We start from the raw sequence: 25,554 nt of genomic DNA, 5'->3' as shown, positions 1-25,554 counted from the left end.
GAACCTGTTTCCCTATACCCCAGCTGAGTGCCATCAACAGGCACGAGGTGGGAAGGATGGTATCGGGCTCCGGGGTGGTAACCGTGGGGCTATAGTGGCAAGACTGGGCATCCGGCTTGACGTTCTTGGACCCCAGCCGGTAAGAGAGGGAAAAGTTGAACTGGGTAAACAGCAGGGCCCATCTCGCTTGCCTGGAGTTAAGGCGCTTGAAGGTTTGGACATACTCCAGTTTTTTTTGTGGTTGGTCCACACAATGAATGAATGTTCCGCCCCTTCCAGCCAGTATCTCCATTTCTCCAACGCTATCTTCACCGCGAGAAGCTCCCGATTCCCCACATCGTAGTTCCTCTCCGTGGCGTTGACGCAGTGGGAGAAGAAGGTGCAGGGATGCAGCTTAAGTCCAGGGCAGAACGTTAGGACAGGACAGCCCCCACTCCGACATCCCGACGCATCGGCCTCCACCACGAACTGACGGGAAGGGTCAGGATGAACCAAGATAGGAGCAGTGGTGAAGCGGTGTTTGAGGTCCCAGAATGCCCAGTCAGCGGCAGAGAACCACGTGAACGGAACCTTGGTAGAGGTGAGTGCAGACGGGGGAAGCCAGTGTGCTGTAACCCCGGATAAAGCGACAATAAAAGTTGTCAAACCCCAGGAAATGTTGCAGCTGCACCCTGGACGTAGGCTGAGGCCAATCCACCACCACTCTCACCTTCTCGGGATCCATCTGGACACTCCCAGCAGAGATAATGTAACCCAGAAAGGGGATGGTGGAGCGATGGAACTCGCACTTCTCCGCCTTCACAAACATCTAATTATCCAGAAGGCATTGAAGAACCTGCCGGATGTGGAGCACGTGTCATCAAGACGAGGATGTCATCAATGTAGACGAAGATGAACCGGTTCAACATGTCACAGAGAACATCGTTTACTAGAGCCTGGAACACAGCAGGAGTGTTGGTGATGCCAAAAGGCATGACCAGATACTTGTAGTGGCCACTGGCCGTGTTGAAGGAGGTCTTCCACTCGCCCCCCTCTCGTATCCGCATTAGGTGATAGGTGTTCCGTAGATCCAGCTTGGAAAACACTGTGGCCCCCTGGAGTGGCTCGAAGGCCGAGGAAATGAGTGGTAGCGGGTAACAGTTCTTAACAGTAATGTCATTGAGTCCCCGGTATTCAATGCATGGGCGTAGGGTCTTGTCCTTTTTCTCCACGAAGAAGAACCCTGAAGACGGACGGATAAATCCTGCAGCTAGGGAGTACCCAATGTAGGTCTCCATAGCCTTGGTCTCCGATCCCGACAGAGAGTGCAGACGTCCCCGGTGCAGCGTGGTGCTAGGGAGAAGGTCAATCCCACAGTCATTGAGTCGGTGCGGCGGACGCGAAGTGGCCCGGGCCGTGCTGAACACCTGATGGCACCCGTAGACCAGTTGATGAGTGGATTGTGTCGCCGGAGCCAGGAGAATCTCAAAACCACGGGAATCTGAGAAGACTTGATGAGCAGAAATTGAAAATTCTCGCTGTGATTCCCTGTCACCCATAGGTTGATGGGAGTGGTATTATGTGACCCGGCCTATAGAGCGTCTGTCCAGCGCTCTAACATCCATGGGAATGTAGAGGGGCTGAGTGGGGATGTTCAGCTCGGCAGCCAGGGTAGCGTCCAAAAAGCTCTCATCGGCCCCAGAGTCAATGAGGACCTCGGAGAAATTTACACTGGTTTCCCCACAGCAGAATGGCATGAAAAGGGGTGCGAGTAAGGGAAGCAGAAAAGTTATCCATATGTTCTCCACTGGTGAGCCTGTCATTTTAACGGATAAGAGGACACAAAAGGACCAAGAGTCCCGCAATACAGACAACTCTTTGTGTTGATCCTGTTTTGCCGTTCTGCTGGCGACAGCCCAGCTCTGCCTAGTTGCATAGGCTCGGGGAGCGGTGACTCGGCCGTCTTTGGCGACTCTCGGGGGAGGTCAGGAAGCCTCGGGTTCTCTCGGCAACAGGACCGTCGGGGACTTCCGAGGTGACTCGGAGGCCAGGTGGAATCCCTGGACGTGCAAGCGAAATCGAAATTCCTCTCCCTCTGTCGTTCCCGTAATCGTCTATCGATGCGGATGGTCAACGCGATGAGGGAATCGAGATCCGTAGGTAACTCCCGAGCAGCAAGCATGTCCTTGACTTCCTCTGAGACACCGTGCAGGAACATATCGAACAGCGCTTCCTGGTTACAAGCACTCTCCACTGCCAACGTGCAGAAATCCACCGCATAGTCTGCCACACTGCGGGAGTCATGCCGAAGCTGGATTAGCTTCCGGGAAGCTTTTCTCCGGAGAATGGGGCATCAAAACCCTTCTTCACCTCTCCCACGAACCCCTCCAAACTAACGCATATAGTTGGCTGTTGTTACCATACAGCAGTAGCCCAGGTGAGAGCCTTCCCGAACATCAGCGTGATGAGGTAGGCTATCTTGGAGCGATCCAAGGTGAAGGAGGAGGGCTGAAGCTCTCAAACGAGGGCATACTGAGCTAGAAACGCCCGACAGGTGCTTGGCTCTCCATTGAAGAGTTCCGGGTGAGGTAAGTGGGGCTCACGAGAAGGTAGAGTGACCGATGAGACGGAGCTGCTAGCAGCTGATTTACTGAGGGTCTGTGGGGTTACCACCGTGGTAGGCTGCCTCCCAGACAACCCGCGGAATTGCTCCAGCAAAATGTCCAATGCCCGGTCATGGCGTTCAGCCAACGTTTGGACCCCCTCCATAAGCCCATGAAGCAATTCCTCATGCCTAACGATGGTGGCTCCTTGGGAGGAGATGGTGTTGCGCAGCTGGGTCAGTCTGCTAGGTCAGTCATGGCCAGTTTGTACTATCACGTTTCAAGGTAAGACCCAGATGCAGACAACGTTGAATTAACAACAGTTTATTAATCCAACAGGGGCAGGCAAAGACAGGTCAAGGGCAGGCAGGGGTCAATAATCCAGATATGTGGGGCAAAGGTACAGGATGACAGGCAGGCTCAGGGTCAGGGTAGGCAGAGGTCAGTAATCCAGATAGTTGGGGCATAGGTACAGGGCGGCAGTCAGGGTCAGGGCAGGCAGAAATGGTCAACACTGCGAAAACTAGAAAACAGGAACACTCAAGAGAACGGAACAGAGGGAAAAACACTGGTAGGCTTGACGAAACAAAACAAACTGGCAACAGACAAACCGAGAACACAGGTATAAATACACAGGGGATACTGGAGAAGATGGGCGACACCTGGAGGGGGGTGAAGACAATCACAAAGACAGGTGAAACAGATCAGGGTGTGACACTAACAGCATCACCCTCACAACACACACACAAACACCGTTTATTCATTATACACATCACCATAGTACTGTTTATTTTGACGTCACGTATGGTTACCAATACCATTTAGCTTAAGGTTGAAACATTCAATTTTTATCCTAAAGAAATGTAAAATAATATTGAAATCATGTTGTGGGTTGTCTGTAATAATTCTTATGCCACAGCATTGTTGAATTCTCGTTTCTGATTGGCGGGCATTCTAGGACATTCTAGAGTGGGTATTACATTTAGATATGTTTTAATATATAAGAAAATAAATCCTAGAATGCATTAGATCAAACCGTATGGAACGGAACAATCTAACATATCATGACAAAGAAAAATACTACTTGACATCTTTGAGTTATAATCAAACTGATATTTGAAATGGTATTTGTATTCTTTGTATTAATAAATGGCATATCATTTTGATAAAATATTTGTCAAATGAATGAGACTTTCATGTCTCAGTTGAATTGCTTTGAATTCAATTCTACTTCCTTCAAATTCAATTCAAGTTCCGCTTCCTGTGGGGTTAGGCCAATTCAAATTCATTGTTTGAATTAAATTAAATTAAATTCAGAAATTTCAAATTGACCCAAACCCTGATGTGCACAGATCTTTAGCATCGCAACGCTTACCACAGTGTACTTAGTCACAGTGCATTCAGAAAATATTCATACCCTTTGACTTTTTCCACATTTTGTTACAGCCTGAATTCAAAATGTTTTAAATATTTTTTTCCCCCACTGATCTACACACTACCCAATGATGACAAACTGAAAAAAATGCAAATTTCTTGAAAATGAAATACAGAAATATCTCTTTTACATATGTATTCTTACCCCTGAGTCGATACTTTGTAAAAGCATCTTTGGCAACCATTATAGCTTTGAGTCATCTTGGGTAAATCTGGATCAGCTTTGCACATCTGAATTTGAGGATTTTCTCCCATTCTTCTGTGCAGATTTTATCAAGCTCTGTTAAGTTAGATGCGGCGCGGCGGTGAACAGCAATCTTCAAGTCTTTCCACAGATTTTCAATGGGATTCAAGTCTGGGCTTTGGCTGGGCCACTCAAGGACTTTCACATTCTTGTTCTGAAGCCATTCCAGTGTTGCTTTGGCTGTATGCTTGGGGTCATTGTCCTGTTGGAACGTAAATCTTCAAGGATTAGCCCGTATTTGGCTCTGTTCATTGTTCCATCTATTCTTACCAGTTTTCCAGTCCCTTCCCCTGAAAAGCATACCCATAGCATGATGCTGCCACCACCATGCTTCATGGTAGGGATGGTGTTAGACAAGTGATGAGCTGTGCCTGGTTTTCTTCAGACATAGCACTTTGCATTCAGGCCAAAGAGTAAAATGTTTCTCATCAGACCACGGAATGTTTTGCCTCATGCTCTGAGTCTTTCATGTGACTTTTTGCAAACACCAGGCGTGCTGTCATGTGCCTTTTTCTCAGGAGTGGCGTCCGTCTGGCCTATGTCTCATAAAACCCAGATTAGTGAAGGTCTGTAGAGAATGTTGTCCTTCTGGCAGGTTCTCCCATCTCAGCCAAGGAACTCTGGCCAGAAACAAAGAACTTTCTTCTGAAACTCATCAGTCTATTCTTGTTCTGAGAAATGAAGGCTTTTCCATGTGATGAATTGCCAAGAAACTGAAGATCTCGTACAACGCTGTGCACTACCTTCACAGAACAGAGCAAACTGGCTCTAACCAGAATAAAAAGAGGAGTGGGAGGCCCCAGTGCACAACTGAGCAAGAGGACAAGTGCATTAGAGTGTCTAGTTTTGTGAAATAGACGCCTCACAAGTCCTCAACTGGCAGCTTCATTAAATACTACCTGCAAAACACTAGTTTCAGCGTCAACAGTGAAGAGGCGACTCCGGAATGCTGGCCTTCTTGGCAGAGTTGCAAAGAAAAAGCCATATCTCAGACTGGCCAATAAAAAGAAAAGATTAAGATGGGCAAAATAACACAGACACTGGACAGAGGAACTCTGCCTAGAAGTCCAGCATCTCGGAGTCACCTCTTCACTGTTGACGTTGAGACTGGTGTTTTGCAGGTACGATTTAATGAAGCTTCCTCTTTCTATTCTGGTTAGAGCCAGTTGCACTGTTCTGTGATGGGAGCAGTACACGGCGTTGTACGAGATCTTCAGTTTCTTGGCAATTTCTCGCATGGAATAGCCTTAATTTCTCAAAACAAGAATAGACTGACGAGTTTCAGAAGAAAGGTCTTTGTTTCTGGCCATTTTGAGCCTGTATTTCGAACCCACAAATGCTGATACTCAACTAGTCTAAAGGAGGCCAGTTGTATTGCTGCTTTAATCAGAACAACAGTTTTCGGCTGTGCTAACATAATTCCAAAAGGGTTTTCTAATGATGGATTAGCTAACACATCGTGCCATTGGAACACAGGAGTGTTGGTTGCTGATAATGGGCCTCTGTACGCCTATGTAGATATTCCATTCAAAATCAGCCGTTTCCAGCTACAATAGTCATTTACACCATTAACAATGTCTACACTGTATTTCTGATCAATTTGAAAGAAAAGCACATTTTTTCTCCATTAAAATAACAATGGGCAAAAAACGTGCGTTTCTTTCAAACACAAGGACATTTCTAAGTGATCCCAAACTTTTGAACGGTAGTGTATTTGATACCATTCCACTGATTCCGCTCCAGTCATTACCATTCTCTTCAATTAAGGTGCCACGAACCTCCGGTCAAAATGTGCAATAAGTCAAGGGGTATGAATACTTTCTGAAGGCACTTTAAAACATAATATACAGATCAGAAAAATGATTTTTTTCATCTCAGTGACTTTCAACAATACAATTTTGCAGTCAGTATAGGCCTCCTCCAATGCTTTGGTTGCTTCAATAACACAACAACTTAATTCTTTTTACATTTTTAGAACTTTTTACCCCTTTTTCTCCCGAATTTCGTGATATCCAATTGGTAGTTAGTCTAGTCCCATCGCTGCAACTCCCGTGCAGACTCGGGAGAGGTGAAGGTTGAGAGCCATGCGTCCTCTGAAACACGACCCGCCAAGCCGCACTGCTTCTTGACAGACTGCTCACTTAACCCGGAAGCCAGCTGCACCAATGTGTCGGAGGAAACACCGTACAGCTGGCGACTGAAGTCTGTGTGCATGCACCCGGCCACAACAACTTAACTCTTGTCACAGATAATTATTTCAGTTGAAATGCAACCTTAAATGCAGTATTGGTTTCTATTTTTGAATGATTCTTGCCTGTGCCACACCAGAAGGAATTGCTTGATCATTTTACTTAGAACTAGTGACCACTTATTGTGGTGATGCCCATTCCTATCCTGTGTCTGCGATGGCTGCTGTGTGCCAAAGTGGAAGATGATACATCAAGTGCCAACACTGTAGTAATGTCTCTGGCGAGAAGAGATCAAAACAACGCCCACAGCCCATACGCACACGTCACTCTTATGGTACGGTGTACAACTGATCAATTATAAGTGGTGCGACGTCCACAAACACCATACATTTGCCTAATAAGTGGCAGTGCGGATTCAGACATCTGTTTCTGAGCGACAAAGCTATTTATAACTGGATGCAAATCTGCATCTGTCACGACCACATATGAGATAAGGCCTTTTGTGGTAGGAGCCTGGCGCTGGAGTTTTAGTGGGTGGCCAGTCACGGTAGCGCATCCCACGCGCTGTCAAAGGAAAATTACGATTGCTTTCCATGTTTTCGCCATTTGTGTAAATCAAACCGGTGATGACCCTCTTCAGTGTTTTATGCTAAGTGAAAATTCCAGAGATGCCCTCAATTTCTCTCATTTCGGTCTTTCACTTTCCCTCTTTTTCTAATATGAATTGGAAAGGGAAGAGAGGTAAGTTTATCTCGTGAAAACTTCGACTTCATGTCTGTCATGTCCGCTTCCATCAAATTGTGTTACGTCCCAAAGCCTGTCAACATCTGTCAGTCGTATACCACACCTCACTCACACCCTGTAAAGCTCTGTTCATGGTTCACATTGAGGAGATGGTTGATACTGAGAAACAGTGGAGCGTGGTGTAAGGAGCAATGTCCTTCATATTTATATGATGAATGCAAAGCACTTGTCACGCTTAAGGTTGCAAAAATCCAGGAACTTTCAATAAATTCCCTGGTTTTCCTGTAATCCTGGTTGGAGGTTTCCTGGAATCAGGAGGGAATAAGCTGGAAATCCAGAATCCTCCAACCAGGATTTCTGGAAGAAACTTCACAGAATGTTGCAACCCTAATCATGCTGCGTCACCGCACACTCAATCCCGCTCTCCTTCCATTTCTCTCTGTCTCTCTTTTCCTCTTGTTTTCTCTTGCTTTCAGTCACATACCTTTCATTTTTCTTCTTCCATCTCTTTATCGGAATCTCGCTCTCTCACTTAGAGACAACATTTATGTGAGGATGCCGGTTGGTGTGAATGTGCGAATGGAGGAGAAAGTTGATAGGTAACAAAGCGTATGGTGCAAAGGCACTCTTTTAATTGTATTTTTTGTCACGGTGCGCTTAAAAGACGCATTTGAAAAGGCTGATGACAATAGCCCTCAAGGCCAGGTATAGCTGTGGGACATATACTGTCTCTGACCGCCAGCCTAGTGTTTTGTTAGCCACAAGCGCCCACTAGCACACACACACAATCACACACACAGACAGAGACACACACACACACACACACACACACACACACACACACACACACACACACACACACACACACACACACACACACAGGAACACCAACCTCCTTCAATCAATCTGTCACATTGCTATTTTCGAGGGGCTTCATTGGGCTAGTTGCACTTTTCTCTCACCTCACATGGCGACCACTGCTATTGAGTAGGATAGGAAGCATCTCTCTTGGGTGGGCAAGAAAAATGGGCGCGAACTGGCTCTTATTATGCTCTAGCTCATCTATGGCGATGATGGAGTCTTTGAGAAGCAACTGCAGCACTGCTAAATGTCCCCTCGATTTAGAGTTAAGAACATGACTTTGTCAAGTTCCATTATGACATAAAATGTCTTATAGATGGAGTCGCACACAATATTGACACAAACAATTCATACCGGTATGTGACCGCACTGACACAGAGCAACAATATTCAAGGGCCGGTCAGAACTTTAAGCAAAGATTGTGTTGAAGAATCACTGTAAATTATTTGGTTTGTAACTGCATGTATGATGGCTAGACCTACCAAGACATGGAAAGAGTTTTTGGGCACATCCAACTTGGCACAGACAAAAAAAGCCACTGTAGATGAAAGCAGGTGGGCGCACATTACCTTTTTCTGCACCCCCCAAGACAAACACTGAATTTCCGGTTATATCACAACTTATTTGGCCTATACATTTGTAAACCCCTTGCACTGCACACAGAATCCTAGACAAACAGTCCAATGTTTTGGAAATGTCATTGGCTTGACCTTTTGTGTTTGGACCTTTTCCAACTTTTTCATATTTTGTGTGATGTAGATCAAACCTCTAGTGCAAATTACACGAATTCCCTATGCAAGCAAAATGAACTATGCTTATTTCAAGGGAATGGACACCTGAATGGACATCTAGCTGACTTCAAGGTTGGGCTCACATTCTTCTCAATTTTACGGTGGTCCAGAGAGGACGTATGAAAAAATGGATAATTCCCTCATTTTGTTGAGATTACGATTTATTTATCTCATGATCACTACATAACGAAAATGTTTTGTCACTAGATTATCAAAAGTAACACGCATCATCCATTCATTTGTTCAGATGCACGAAAACCACCTCATCAAGGAGCCCTGTGGCTGCGTTGATTGCAATGCGCTCATGGGGCATTTAAGCTCTGAATGATGCCTGACATTAGCTGGCAGGCTGATTGAATCTGATCAGCCTGTCAGGAATGGAGCTCACCCACGCTGTATATTGTAATATTATCCATAAAACATGAAATGTCCCTTACAATTATACACATATCAGTTATGCAAGCTAACAACCAGCATAGATAACAAGACTACCTAACTAACTAGCTCACAAGAGGGAGAGGCTATACAGGAATGCCTGGTGCCTAAAATGTATGATGTATGTCGAGCAGCAAGAGTTGAGTGGGGGACAAACAGAATCGGTTCAGTCAGTTTAGTCAGTTGTCGTAATGAGCCCTCCCCAGCTAGCTAGTTTATGCTTGTGTCTAGAAACTGGGACTTGGGAGTGTTCAGAATCATTCCGTTTTTATTGGCCTGCAAAATCCCTGGCCTGATATTAGCAACACTATCAAGCTACTTCCCTCTAAGTTAGTTACTGCAGGACAGCAGTGCGCCGGGCAAGCGGGACTCGGGAGCGAAGGATACACTGTGCCCTGTGTTGTTGTGTTGCTGATTTGTAGTGCAAACTCTCCCCATTGAGCAACAGTTGACTGTATCACAGTGACATCCAGATGGTTACTACCAATATTACAAGTTATTTATCATGTAGGTTGCTATCCTGCTCTAAATATAATCGAGTATGGAACAAATTTAGCTCCCCACGAGCTCTTAGCTCTCTCGTAAGGGACATTTAGCTTGCTAACATTCGAACTTATAAACTGATAATGTGCTCCAAACACAAATAAAAGCATGGTGTTAGCATGAAATGTACCATCCCTAAGTGTAGCAATCAATAAAAACGTATGCGCTGACCCACCGTGGGCTCTGCCGTAAAGGCCTTCTTCCAAAATAGACCTGGGGCTTTCCCATCCGGATATGCATAAATACATTTAAAAAATATAGAGACCCATTCCGAATGAAGCCGAGGACAACTAGACCCGCTCCTTATAGACCTGGTCGGATCCAGACCTGGCCCGATTCGAGTGAGAGTAGCAGCAAAAAAGTACATTTTTAAGCTACTTTATTAACCGGAGCTAATGAAGTGTGATGAGAGGAGGTAGAGAGAGGTGATGCTCTAGCAGGGGCTGTGCTGTGTGTGTAGGCTTCTGTGAGTGTGAGCGAGTGACACGGAACAAGGAGAAGGGAGGGAGAGACAGCAACCAACCAAGCCGACTCGCCCTATAGAAAACCAATAGCTGTCATAACCTCATTATTTATCATCCAATAGGATTACATACTAGTACCTGTCTTGACTGCATCAAACTGGGAGAAGCTACTTTATGTAAGCTAGCTAGCTAGCCTACTCTGCCGCCTTAGCCATACTGTCAATCAATACCGCCACTCCTATTGATAGAGTTTATCTTGTGATCTCGACAAAACAACTTTTGTTATGTTGTGTTCATGAGATAAATCATCTGTGATCTTGACATAACGAGTGAACTATTTGTTTATTAATTTGTCCTCTCTGAACTTCCATACAATTCCAGTCAATTCAGGAATTGAATCACACTGCATTGGAGAAATTCCATGTCCAATTCGTCTGATTGGAATTGATGTAAATTCTTGATAACTCACCAACATATGCACATAACTGTGCTATATGTTTACCACATTCTATTATGCTATTAAAGATATGTGTCTCTGATTGTATGACAACTAAATGATGTGCAGAGGAGATCTTGGTGTGGCTCCTGTTGCAGGGTTGGTGCAGCCATGGGTGGCAGGAGTGTCCCAGGCCTGTTCTGGGGATGGGAGTAGGGAGGGTAACCAAAAGTAGCCTGGGAGGGAGGTTGTAGGGGGAATTGAGGAGGGTGGTATGGAGGGCAGTGTGGCGGGAAAAGCTCCAAACTCTCAGCATATGAGGGCTGATGATGTGAATGATACATGGTGTGGACTGCATCATGTGGTGCACTACCCTCAACAGTGTTTTGCCAGACCCTAGGGTAGTGGTCGGTGGCCACTATTGTGTCGGCCAAACGCCATTTACCTGTGACTGTATTCATGATACAGCACTGCTTCTTGTGCCTTATAGAGCCCCACAGTAGAGGTGTCATAATACCCATAAAACCTAGCGTTCAAACAGGGAAATGGTTCCAATCGTTTTTCCACCTTTTTTTTCCCCCATAGGGGATTTTGGAAACACTTGAAATAGGGGCTGTGTTTTGTTTGGGCTTGCCCTGGCGTGACGTTTTGATGGCCATGTGGATCTCTCGCGGACTGGGTGACTTTTGTAAGTATGTTCGGGTCTATTCACTCAGATAAAAAAAGAAATAATTAGCGTCAAAGTAGACATTAATGCAAAACTACAAATCCCTGAAAGCTCCTGCACGTCGTCTCTAGCTGACACCTTTGCTAACAGGTATTGTGTCAACTTAAAACTTGCACAAGACAGTTCGCAGAATTGTCCATTCAAGGAAATGTTGCCAATTTATGCATTGCTACATTTAGCTAAGATTAGATAGTTAATCCAGAGATTCTTACCTTTGCCAGTCTCGTCCAGATCATCATGGCATTTGTAGTTCTTTAAGTACAGGCGAGTATATTGATGGAAGTTACCTTGTCTTGGAGAGATGTACACGGTTGTCGGGGGGTCGTACCAGGGTGGGCCTACATGAAACGCGGCCCTTGTTGGAAGTGTTTCTAGAATTCCCTATGGGAAAACTTAATGGTGGAAAAACAAATATTTGAAATCTGTCCCCAAATGCCATATATTTTTTACTTGAAATCAAATATTTTATTCAATCTCTAGAATTAGTCAATAACGAAGAAAACGATGTATTCTTACATCATAGGTTTATACAAATGTGGAGCCTGACCTTTTTCTGTTTATTTTATTTGAGGTTCTTTTCTTTTTAAACTGTTGTCACTGGCAATTAATGTGTAGTGATTTGTGTTTCTTATTTTGGTTTATTTGCTTTACTTTCATGTTATTTTATGTGTCTTAAGAAGAAAATATACTTGTAATGATGTCCTATGTTTATTTGCTATTGTAATTTGAAATGTAATTTGTAAAAAAAAAAGTAAGTCACAGGTAAATAAAGTATAGTTGCACTAATGATAGCCTAGTTACCACCAGTGATATTGACTGTAGTAGCTTAGTTAGAATACTTTTTCATTACATTTCTATTGTATTTGTATTATGTAACAACCAAAAAGTTTATAAGCAAGCCCTTCTTGAACGAGGCACCAACTGCTAGCATATTACTAGTTAGTATTTATTGACAGTTCATAATGGGCTAACCCCTGTCCAGTTTGGCTAGAAAGTTATGTCTGTGTGACTACCTAACTGCAATAAGCTTAAGGTTTACTTTAATCATCCTTTCAAACCACCACCCCAACTCAAGTAAAAAAGATTCAAATAAAAAGCTTCAAGTTCCTTGGCGTACACATCACTGACGATCTGAAATGGTCCACCCACACAGACCGTGTGGTGAAGAAGGCGCAACAGCTCCTCTTCAACCTCAGGAGGCTGAAGAAATTTGACTCTGCCCCTAAGACCCTCACGCTCAACTTTTACAGATGCACAATTGAGAGCATCCTGTTGGGCTTTATCACCGCCTGGTACGGAAACTGCACCGCCCCGCAGGGCTCTCCAGGGGGTGGTGCAGTTGGGGCCACACTGCCTGCCCTCCAGGACATCTACAGCACCCGATGTCACAGGAAGGCCAACAAAAATAATCAAGGACATCAGCCACCCGAGCCACGGCCTGTTCACCCTGCTATCATTCAGAAGGCGAGGTCAGTACAGGTGCATCAAAGCTGGGACCAAGAGTCTGAAAAACAGCTCCTATCTGAAGGCCATCAGACTGTTAAATAGCCATCACTAGCCGGCTACCACCCGGCTACATTTTACATTTACATTTTAGTAATTTAGCAGACGCTCTTATCCAGAGCGACTTACAGTAGTGAATGCATACATTTGATACATTTCATGCATTTTTTTTTATTTTTATATAGGGCTACTGCCCTATATACATAGACATGGAATCGCTGGCCACTTTAATAATGGAACACTAGTCACATTAATAATGTTTACATACTGTTTTACATATGTTTTACATTTCATATGTGGGGCGGCAGATAGCCTAGTGGTTAGAGCATTCGACTTGTAACCGAAAGGTTGCAAGATCGAATTCCCGAACTGACAAGGTAAAAATCTGCCGTTTTGCCCTTGAACAAGGCAGTTAACCCACTGTTCCTAGGCCGTCATTGAAAATAAGAATGTGTTCTTAACTGACTTGCCTAGTTTTTGTCAATGCCACTCCGACATTGCTCGTCCTAATATTTATATATTTCTTAATTCCATTATTTACTTTTAGATTTGTGTATATTGTTGTAAATTGTTATATACTACTGCACTGTTGGAGCTAGGAACACAAGCATTTCGCTACACCCGCAATAACATCTGCTAAATATGTATGTGACCAATAAAATTGGATTTGATTTTGATTTGATTGCTGTTTAAAAAACGCATTATGTCTGTCTGTGCCTTTTAACAACTTTTTATAGCCTCAGCTTGGAGATTAAAGCTTAATATGAAAGCAGAATGTAATTACCAATATGCAATTTATCTTTATTGGGGAAGAGCACTATTGCAGCTTACTCCTGGGCTGATGTCATGATGCTGCTCGCATCTCTTCCTCAGTGTTGGAGTCCATTGTGCACTCAAGGTCCTCTCTTTATGCTACCCATCACCCATTTGGCTGTTTCTCTGTTTGTTCCATTCATTAGATTGCTTTGATTTGCACATGGCATTTTCTTTTCTTTTTCAGAGCAGTCTTCTCGCCATCCATCTGTCACTTTTTCCCATCTTCCTCTGATTGTGTCATTTTACATTTTATGTCAATCTATTCTTCACCAGAGCCTCTCAAGTAAACTAGAGATAGTGATTTGTGCAGACTTGTGCTTTTTCATAAAAAAAAATGTTTTTCTTTATTTCGCCTTCTCCCACTTTTTCTTTCTTTCTTCCTTTCTTTCTTTTTGTCCTCTCTCTCTCTCTGTCTCTCTGCCTTTTCCACCCTGCTCTTACTCCTTCCTTCTCTTTTCTAGGCCTTTTCATGGTGGCCAGAGATGATGGCGGAGCACGCAGAAACGTTCATGTCTCTCTACACCGTCGACATGGATGGTGCGCTGCAAGTCCAGCCCGTTGACTCATGGGATAGCTTCCCCTTATTCCAGCTGCTTAACAACTTCCTGCGATATGACCGTGAGTTCGCCGTTCTCCCTGTGTCCCTCTTCTTCCACCTTTGACCCTCTGCTTCGCCTCCCAATACTGATTTAAAGTGTAGCCTACAACATACAACATATCACTGATTCATGAGCACAGTTCAACTTCCAGTTCAGTAACCGTGAGTGGCGTGCTTCCCTTCCTTATACTGTTACCTCTAATTATTTTGTTGCCCCCTCCCCCACATCCTCCCTTGTCTTGTCCCCTGACCCTCCGTTTTGTGCTTGTCCGTATTTAAAGCACGGACTACGGCACCTCCCAGTCCTGAGCTGTCTTCAAGAGCACGTCCCATACTTCACAGTGAATGTACGCACCACTAAGAGCACTAATTAACACCAGCAGTGCTGCAGAAAACAAGACTTGTTAGAAGAAGAGGTTAACTGTGCTTAAAGCTCCTGCACTTCTGCGTCAGCAACACAATAATTAACATCAGCATCAGTGAGGTAATGTGGAGAAAGGATAGGACCTGATGTCGGAACACAATGGTAAAGTCAGTGGCCTGGTGTGGCGCTGACCTTAAGCCATCTGTCAGCTGAAGACTACCTTTCACTTCCTGTAATGCGAGGAGCTGTGTCACACAGACAGGAGAGCATTAGCACGGTTTGAGGCACCTGTCTCACCAGGCTGTCCTCCATTTTGAGTTCCTTGCTCAATGAACAGGAAACAGAAGTTTGTAGTTTTCCCCTTTTTCCAAATGTACTTTGAACGTAACTTGCAACTCGTAAACAAGCAAAGGGTACTCTGATAAAAGGTTATAGACCAAAACATTAATTTCGTTTTAATTTCACCTTCTACCCACCCCCACCATGTGTGAAGTCAGTGTCTGTGTCCGAAAACCCGTAATTGGTTTCTAAATTGTATGCTGATTGGTATTGTGAAAATATCAAATTTCATAGAAAGTGACATTTTGAAAATGTAGTATTATTTAAATGTCAGGATGTCATACTCATTTTGGCTTTTCATCTAGTAGAATTCTCTGCACACTATGGAGGAAGAGAAGCATCTTTTCAGACCCACATGTGTTTGACAACAGCTGATTATCAGCTGATAATCAGCTAAGAGAATGGGCTCTACCAAAATGAACAAATGGCGGGAAATAACGCAATTGCGATTTAGAGGATGCATTCTAAGTATGGATGAGCCTAGTATGTTTATATTTGTTGCTTACTGCATACATTTATACTAAACAGTACATTCTAAATAGTATGTAGTATGATGAGTACACGGTATGTCATTTTAGTAAGTAGTAAGCAAAGCCGATTTCGTGCACGGCCAATGTCACTGGCATCCAGGTTTTTGCCCTTGTGTGCGCTTGTGTACTATCAAACTTCCACTCTCTCTCTCTCACTCTCTCTCTCTCTCTCTCTCTCTCTCTCTCTCTCTCTCATACTTCATTTTTCTTCTTCTCTCTTCTCCCTGATTCACTCTTAGCTCTGAGCCTTTGTTTCATTGCCAGCTGAGAGTTGGCTACATCTGAAGTGTTGTTTTACATTGTCTATGCAAGCCTCACACAGAGCAGACAGACAGCTCAAGGGCAGTAATGTTCAAAATAAAACTCTCATTATGTGAGGCATAGGCAAAGATCATTATTGTTTAGTTTTTTTCATTCATTTTCTGTTATTACCATTCTCCATTAATCTTGCAATTATTCCAACTGTCATAACAATTATTTGATTTGAAGAGTAAGGTAATGAGAATACCGGCTGAACAAAATCTAGACAAAAGAAAATTATCGTTTTGACTATTAATGCAAATGAGGCCCCCTATTTTTGATAATGATCTCTTAAGTGATAGGATCTAGGTGGCAATTAAATCAGGTAAAATGGATGAAAACGTCAAAGCTGATGATATTGTTAGGATAAAATAAAAAAATATATTTTTCTTAGTTGCTTAGCTATAGACCTGCATGGTCAAGTCTGCCTTTAGGATTTGACAGTTTCCTACCTCATTCAAGATGTCCACGTTGTCAATGTTCGCAGATGCTTTGAGATATGTTAATAAAAAAGAAAAAAAAACACACAAAAAGCTGAAAAGAGGCTATGTTGATATCGTCTGATAAATGAACAAATACTGTACGTGATATTCAGACTTGAAGCGTTAGTTGTTTGTAATGCCACATTTTAATTATTGTTTTGCAGCGTGAACAAAACATATTTAATTTATCACACCAGGTCTTAATATCCACGTATTCTAAGGATTAAGTAAATGCTCACTTTAGTGTCTGCATGTGTTGCGGGATGGGAACTTGTTGGGAGAGGAGCTGTGGTCTCTCAGGAGGGTAAAAAGGCTAGTGTTAATCATGAAGGAACAGAGTGATGGGGAATTAGGACTAATGAAGCCCTGAGAGACCAGCAGGAGGCCTACGCTCTCTTTCTTTGTCTCTCTCTCTCTCTGTTTTTTTCTCTCTCTCTCTCTCTCTTTTTCTATTTGTCTCTCATTTTCTATTTGTCTCTTTTTCTCTGTTTGTGTCTTCCTCTGTCTATCTGTGTGTCACTCTCTGTTGTCTCTCTCCTCTCTTTTTCCTCCTTCCTTTGCATATCAGGACGTGTGAAGATGGAATGTGTATGCAAATGTCATAACATGGACTGCGGGAGGGAAGGACAGCAATTTAACTTATCATGGACTAGAACTGTATAAAGATGTTCAAGCCCAAATTCACGACCTTAAGCTTGGAATTCCTTCCTTCCTCATTCCCCCCCAGCTCACCTGTGCAATGGCATGTTCCACAAGCACCTGCAAGACCTGTTCATCCCACTGGTGGTGCGCTACATAGACCTTATGGAGTCCTCCATCGCCCAGTCCATCCACTGCGGCTTCGAGCAGGAAACATGGCAGTCTGTCAAGTAAGAACCCTTCCCCCGAACAACCTACCCCTTCATGGCTCTAGGCACCTAGATCTGAAATGACTGGATAGGTGTAAGAAATATGGTAACACTCTGCTATTGGAATCTAAGGCGGCAAACCAAAATGTTGTTACTGAAAATTCCCCTGTTATCATTAGTTGCATTCTGTTTTGCTATTTAAAGCTCAATGTCTAAGAGATGGGCTTTTACACTTAGAACCAAAAATAGTTATTTTTAGCGGGTTCTTCTATGGGGACAATTGAAGAACCCTTTATGGTTCTAGGTAACACATTTTCCATGAGTGTAGGCTAGATAACATCCACCAGATGGAGGTGAAAAATCAACACTCTGTTGTCTTTTGTCTCTGTCGTATCTTTTTTTGTCGTTGTTTGGTTTGGCATTGATTTCTTTTCAGGACAATAACCAACAACCTACCGAGCGTGCCTCTGCCCAAAGTCAATCTCCCACAGATGCCCAGGTTCTCAGCACCCTCCTGGATGGGCCCACTGTGTGACAGCACGTGTGTATGGGCTGCCGCGAGACCTAGTGGGGCGATGTGGCATGGACTGTGCTGTGGTTGTTGTGCCATTGTCAAACTTATCCTATTCAAGAAAACAACTTTCAATTATGTTACTTCCCTTTGCCAATTATGTGCAATTAAGTATTGAACTAGTTTATTACATTTTTTTGAAATGTAAAAGTTCTGAGAGAAACCGGGAGAAAGATCAGCTGGAGAATGTGCTCTCACATTTCAATTTCAAAGTTTGTAGTAAAACCAGTTTTTGTTGTCTACTACTGATGCTTTTAACTGTGCAATCCAGGTGGCTTTTGTCATCACTACCCACATTTTCCTGGGACTGGTTGCCCCCTTTTGATGACCTCAATCTGATACCTTCTGTAATACCAAGATAAAAGCATGGTTGTCTTGTGAGAATTGTTGTCTTCTGTGGCGCATTGTTCCCCAGCATGGTTCTTTTCTGTGGCACAGCATCATCTCTATTGTGAAATGTGTGTTGTGGAGCCTGCCTCCTCCTTCAGGAACGGTTTTGGAATATGTATGACATGTTTTTGTTCCCACATCCAATCATATTTCAGGTCTTTTTATTTGTGTATATACATACACATTTTATTGTACATGGAGAGTATCAAAGAGATATCTGTTTGTGCCTCCTTTAATTGTGATCTTAAGGTGTGCTAGTCAATTCACAGCTCAACTAAGGACTGAATTGTGGAGTTTAACATGCCTAATGAATGTTGAATGAGAAATTGTGTTCTTTCTTATTTATTTCAGCTTGCAAGGAATTAATTTACCTGATATTTTGTAAGAAGGAATAGCCATTTTACGGATTTAAGTGAATATGTTTTTCGAAACCTCAGTGCTGGTCTTTGTGACTCTTCTGAAACAGTTTTTAGCACTTGTCAAGTGACCCTTTTCTCCTCAAACATTTGTCATAATTCAGCAGACATGATCCCCCGCAAGCAAGATTATTAAGCATAATTTAGATGGCCTACCAGGAGTCATTTTCCTGTGTTTGTGGTTGTAAAACAACATATAGCATTTGATCAACAACTAATGAGTAGTATAGTCACTGGTATGACCACCAGATTATATTTGAGTGAACAGTGAAGACTCAACAACGTGGCTTCTGAGGGCCCCGTAGAAACAGTGGCAGTAATGGGGCCACCCGAGGGGTGTCCATCTCTGGAGGGAGGCTGAGTTGTGATGTTTGGGAAAGGCTTCTCACACACTCTCCATGTCCCCCCTACGGGACGCCCCCACCCACTCACCTCCCCTTTCTTGCTTGAGATAAAAAACCTGGCACTTCGTTAGCGAGCACAGACGGGCGTGGGGGATTGTTCCATTCCCCCGGGAGAGGGGACGCTCAGAGAAGAGAGCTCCTAATTAGTCCTGAGGGGGGGATATGAGCGAGCGTTTAATTGCAACACGGATTTTGCCCAAACTATTTATTCCCGCGCACCACTTGTGAATGTAACAGTCTTTTAAAGGCAAAGTGAGAAAAGTGAGGAAGTGTATGCGCTTCACCCACCCCCCACTCTCTACCTCGCTCTCTCCGGTTTGCTGTACACTTGGATGCTGGTTGCTGCCACCGGTTGCCATGTGTTTCCGTGTAACCTCTGGTAGACACTGGGGAGAAGGTGGCGATGGAGACCCATCTGTCTGTGTGCTTAGAGTCTCCTTAGTCACAGTCTGCCTGACAGCCCGGATGTGATAAGGAACTGTTGGGTGTGTTTAGTAATTATGAGTCATGTTAACTATCTTAGGAACATGTCATGCCTTCAGAAAGTATTCATACCCCTTGACTTATTCCACATTTTGTTGGTTGACTACATTTTGTTGTTTTACAGCCTGAGTTCAAAATGGGTTAAATATTTTGTTTTATCTCACCCATCCACACACAATACCCCATAATGACAAAGTGAAAACATGTTTTTAGACATTTTTGCAAATGAATTGAAAATTAAATACAGAAATACTGTATCTCATTTACATAAGTATTCACACCCCTGAGTCGATAGATTGTAGAATCACCTTTGGCTGCCATTACAGCTGTAAGTCTTTCTGGGTAAGTCTCTAAGAGCTCTCCACACTTGGATTGTGCAGCATTTGCCTTTTATTATTTAAAAAAATGTTCAAGCTCGGTCAAATTGGTTGTTTATTGCTAGACAGTGTTGACTGTCCTTTAAGTCAACACTGTAACTCGGCCACTCAGGAACATTTGCTGTCTTTTTGGTAAGAAACTCCAATGTAGATTTGGCCTTGTGTTTTAGGTTATTGTACTGCTGAAAGGTGAATTAATCTCCCAGTGTTTGGTGGAAAGCAGACTGAACCAGGTTTTCCTCTAGGAAAAAACTCCCCAGTCCTTAACGATTACAAGCATACACGTAACATGATGCAGCCACCACTATGCTTGAAAATATGGAGGATGGTACTCCGTAATGTGTTGTATTGGATTTTCCCCAAACATAACAATTTGTATTCAGAACAAAATGTTAATTTCTTTGACATATTTTTTGCAGTATTCATTTAATGCCTTGTTGCAAACAGGATGCATGTTTTAGAATATTTGTATTCTGTACAGGCTTCCTTATTTTCACTCTCAATTAGGTTAGTATTGTGGACTAACTACAATATTGTAGATCTATCCTCAGGTTTCTGCTATGACAGCCATTAAACTCTATAACTGCTTTAAAGTCACCATTGGCCTCATTGTGAAATCCCTGAGCGGGTTTCCTTCCTGTCCGGCAACTGAGTTAGGAAGGATGCCTGTATCTTTGTAGTAACTGGGTATATTGATACACTGTCCGAAGTGTAATTAATAACTTCACCATGCTCAGAGGGATATTCAATGTCTGCTTTTTTTTGTTGCCATCGGTGCCCTTCTTTGCGAGGCATTGGAAAACCTCCCTGGTCTTTGTGATTGAGCCTGTGTTTGAAATTCACTGAGGGACCTTACAGATAATTGTATGTGTGGGGTACAGAGATGAGGTAGTCATTAAAAAATAATTGTATACACTATTATTGCACACAGATTGAGTCCATGCAAATGTTTACTCCTGAACTTATTTAGGCTTGCCATAACAAAGGGGTTGAATACTTATTGACTCATGACATTTCAGCTTTTCATTTTTTATTAATTTGTAAAAATGTCTAAAAGATAAATTCAATTTTGACATTATGGGGTATTGCGTGTAAGCCAGTGGAAAAAAACATCTAAATTTAATCAATTTTAAATTCAGGCTGTAACACAACAAATTGTGGCAGAAATCAAGGATGTAAATCCTTTCTGAAGGCACTATAACTGTGACATGTTAACTGTGGACCATGTTAATTGTTGAATGTGTTCAGGTACTGGGTAGTAATACAAGAAAACATCAGCACTTCACTTAAAGGAATACTTCATGATTTGGGCAATGAAGCCCTTTTTCTACTAACCAAGAGTCAGATGAACTCGTAGATGCAATTTTTATGTCTCTGCGTGCAGTTTGAAGGAAGTTGCTAACTAGCTTTAGCGCAAGTGCTAAGTAATGTGGTAACTGCTAGCATGCTAGTAGATACTCTAGACTTCACACAGAGACATAAAAATGGCATCCATGAGTTCATCTGACTCTAGGGTAGTAGATAAAGGACTTCATTGCCTTCATTGTATCCCTTTAAAGACCTCTTACACAAAGCCCTGGACTCAGTGTAACTCAGTCTTCATTTGTTAATGTTTATTGACAACTGACAGAACATTGGCATTTCAATTGAAGTGTTTACCTATTTCTTCATGCATCCAGACATGTAGTGGTGGGGAAAAGTACCCAATTGTCATACTTCAGTAAAAGTAAAGATACCTTTATAGAAAATGACTCAAGTAAAAGTGAAAGTCACACAGTAAAATACTACTTGAGTAAAAGTTTAAAAGTATTTGGTTTTAAATATACTTAAGTATAAAAAGTAAATGTAATTACTATAATATACTTACATTTCCAATTCCTTATATTAAGCAAACCAGTAAAATATTTTGTCTTGTTTTTATTTATGGATAGCCAGGGCCACACTCCAACACTCAGACATCATTTACAAATGAAGCATTTGTGTTTAGTAATTCCACCAGTTCGGAGGCAGTAGGGATGACTAGGGATGTTCTCTTGATAAGTGTGTGAATTGGACCATGTTCCTGTCCTGCTAAGCATTCAAAATGTAACAAGTACTTTTGGGTGTCAGAGGAAATGTATTGAATAAAAAGTACACTATTTCTTCACGAATATAGAGAAGAAAAGTAAAAATTGTCAAAATTATGAATTGTAAAGTACCGCAAAAAAATACTTTGTACTTTAAACTATTTTTACTTAACTACTTTATATCACAGCAGACATGCCATTCTAAGGGCTAAATGCCATTCTAAGGACTGTGTTATTCACTCCTTTATATCTGGAGGCTGAACACCAATTTAGGGAAAATTGTATAGCGGTGTAATTAAAGCTGTGAATAGATCACAGTTTGTGTCTGTGAATGCACACTGCAGATCTTTTTAATTGTTTGTGTGTCTGTGTGTGTGCATGCAATTTTGGGGGGGTATTGGATGTTTTCTCCCATGTATTCCATGTCTGAGAAGAAGACAAAGTATTTCTACTGTGATTTTGTTATTTTGGCTTCTTCCCACCCAAACCCCTAGTAACGGCTCAGAGACCTCCGAGGACCTCTTCTGGAAGTTGGACGCCCTCCAGATGTTTGTCCTGGACCTGCACTGGCCCGAGCCTGAGTTTGCCAAACATCTGGAGCAGAGGCTGAAGCTCATGGCCAGCAACATGATGGAGGCCTGTGTCAAAAGGTCAGAGGGCAGGCGACGGTCACCACCTGGGATGGGTTGGGGTTCAGCGTTTACCCACCCTATTTTTTGACACGGCATTCCTGGTTTATAATTGAGATATTATTGAGGATAATGAGAATGAGGTTAGTCAGGGGCGAACTGGGGCCAGAAGCTGCTCTGGCATTTTTAACACACCGGCCCATTTTTTCCCTGGAGGCCTCACACCGGTCAAGATAATGACCATTTTGCGCAGGGAAAAAAACAAGTTAGACAGGCCCACAGGTCAAAAAATGGAGCGAAATGCCAGATGGCCAGTCCGCCCCTGAAGTTAGGGATGGAGTTCTGAACAGTGTTTTCCATAGCCCCCTAGGAATTAACCATATCATAAAACGTTTCAACTATCTTTTTTACCCAAAGAACGAAAGCGGCTTTCGACTCCAAGATGCAGAAGGCCAGCAAGTCAACGGACTTCCGGGTGTCGTTGTTGGTATGCACCATGTTCAATGTGCTCATTGACGCCAAGAAGCAGTGCTCCAAACTCTGTGTGCTGGACTCCGGTCTAGAGGTACGACCGCATTCAACTGCTATTCTCTGTTCTTTGACCACACAAACTGACCACACATTTCCATCGATACATGCAAAACCACCACAAACCCTACTAACGTCAATCGTGGTTGTTTACATGTACATATTACCTCAATTAGCCCGACTAACCCCCGCACATTGACTCTGTACCGGTACCACCTGTATATAGCCTCGCCACAGTTATTGTCACTGTCTGTTTACTGTTTTTCTTTATTTTTTTACTTATCTATTGTTTACCTAATACCAATTTTATACTTAAAAATTGCACTTTTGTTAAGTAAGCATTTCACTGTAAGGTCTACACCTGTTGTATTCGGCGCACGTAAACTTTGATTTGATTTCGGTATTCAACTATTGAGTGTAGCAAACAATTGGGAATACTGTAGTTAAAAGAATGGGCAGGGCCTCATTTGTTTGTTAAACCCTACATGCCCTAATCAGCTATAAGTACACTGAACCACCACAACAACAGAAGCAAATATTGTTCCCTACCTTGCCTGGGTTTCCCTAAAGAACTCAATAACTTTGGTTTCCCTTTGTCTGTGACAGATTCAGTAATATTACCTTGACAGCTAAAACATTCATTGTGATGGGCACATTCATATCACGTCCAGATCAGTGGTAAAGTGCAGTGGCTGCTCTAAATTGATGCGTCTGAATGAGCGCTCAATCTCTCCATTACAGCATTTCACGGTGCTAAAGGCTAACCCTCCTCTACCCAGCGACCATTTACAGTGTCTCTACAGAGAGCTAAGCTCACTGTCCCTTTAACCTTCAGCTCCACAAGTCCCTGAGGATGTTTATTCATTGCCGAACAGACACACTCAGGTTCGTACACTCAGTGTACTCTACAGATTCCAATTTGGATTGGAACTAATTGAGTTACTGCATTAATTATCTACAGTTGATGTGGTTATGATGTGATAAGGTGTTGTTTCACCTGTGCAAAATACAGTTCAAGATCATTATATATACAGCGTCTGAACCATTGATGATTTAGCGTAGCGGATGAAAATTGTGTTATTTTTGATCTAGCTACATGTCAAAAAATGTGTATATATCCACTCACCTTGGATCATTTACATGAAATGTGTAGATTTTTTTTTTAAGGAATTCTAGCACATTGCAAGTTGTCACTCGGGAGGCTATTAAATTATTTTGAGGGTATATTTTAAGAAGCTTTTGTTAGAACAAAGGATGTTGTAGTGAAACTCTTCAAGGTTCAAAAAGCAATTTTCTGCATTTATTCTTTACAAAGAAAATTATTTATTTTCCAATTGATGCCTTCCTTTGAGATGTTATAAGTTCTTTTGTCACATCCCTGCATTTAAGTGGACTCTCCAGTGCAAAATCATACCTTTCCACAAAATGTATATAATTAGTTGATTTTGACATGTATAAAGTTAGCATATACTGATATATCAAAGGCTGTTGTCCCTGACACAGATTAAGTATTAGGCTAAAAAGTACTTTCAATGGTAATTCTCCTTTAAGCATGCTTTTTAGTAGTATGTTTAAGTCAAAATCGAGATCCGGGAAGCTGGCCCATACACACACAAACACACACTATATATATATATATATATATATATATATATACCTTGCCTGGGTAGGGAATATATATATACATACAGTACCAGTTAAAAATTTGTTCACATCTACTCATTCCAGGGTTTTTCTTTATTTTTACTATTTTCTACATTTTAGAATAATGAAGACATCAAAACTATGAAATAACACATATGGAATCATGTAGTAACCAAAAAAGTGTTAAACAAATCAAAATATAATTTATTTATGAGATTCTTCAAAGTAGCCTCCCTTTCCCTTGATGACAGCTTTGCATACTCTTGACATTCGCTCTACCAGCTTGATGAGGTAGTCACCTGGAATACATTTCAATTAACAGGTGTGCCTTGTTAAAAGTTAATTTGTGGAATTTCTTTCCTTCTCAATGTGTTTGAGCCAATAAGTTCAATCAATCAAATGTATTTATGAAGCCCTTTCTACTTCAGCCGATGTCACAAAGTGCTGTACAGAAACCCAGCCTAAAAACCCCAAACAGCAAGCAATGCAGATGTAGAAGCACGGTGGCTAGGAAAAACTCCCTAGAAAGGCAGGAACCTAGGAAGAAACCTAGAGAGGAACCAGGCTCTGAGGTGTCGCCAGTCATCTTCTGGTTGTGCCGGATGGAGATTATTAACAGCACATGGCTAAGATGTTCAAACGTTCATAGATGACCAGCAGGGTCAAATAATAATATTCACAGTGGTTGTAGAGGGTGCAACAGGTCAGCACCTCAAGAGGTAATGTCAGTTGGCTTTTCATAGCCGATCATTCAGAGTTAGAGACAGCAGGTGCGGTAGAGAGAGAGAGTTGAAAACAGCAGGTCCGGGACAAGGT

The 25,554-nt window shown here is 42.5% G+C and overlaps 1 protein-coding gene across 1 annotated transcript in view; it reads left to right on the top strand.

Annotated features, from left to right (window-relative positions):
* LOC115197785 (calcium-dependent secretion activator 2-like) overlaps window positions 1-25,554 on the top strand; it is a 207,765-nt gene that overhangs the window by 145,018 nt on the left and 37,193 nt on the right. The window contains exons 17-22 of the mRNA XM_029759577.1: window positions 7,182-7,190; window positions 14,231-14,387; window positions 17,110-17,251; window positions 17,667-17,771; window positions 22,432-22,587; window positions 22,984-23,131. Of these exons, the coding sequence (XP_029615437.1) occupies window positions 7,182-7,190; window positions 14,231-14,387; window positions 17,110-17,251; window positions 17,667-17,771; window positions 22,432-22,587; window positions 22,984-23,131 (717 nt within the window). The remainder of the gene's footprint in view (window positions 1-7,181; window positions 7,191-14,230; window positions 14,388-17,109; window positions 17,252-17,666; window positions 17,772-22,431; window positions 22,588-22,983; window positions 23,132-25,554) is intronic.

This window comes from Salmo trutta, chromosome 7 (genome assembly GCF_901001165.1).
Source record: "Salmo trutta chromosome 7, fSalTru1.1, whole genome shotgun sequence".
NCBI classification, from domain to species: Eukaryota; Metazoa; Chordata; class Actinopteri; order Salmoniformes; family Salmonidae; genus Salmo; species Salmo trutta.
This window is presented reverse-complemented; position numbering and strand designations above follow the sequence as displayed.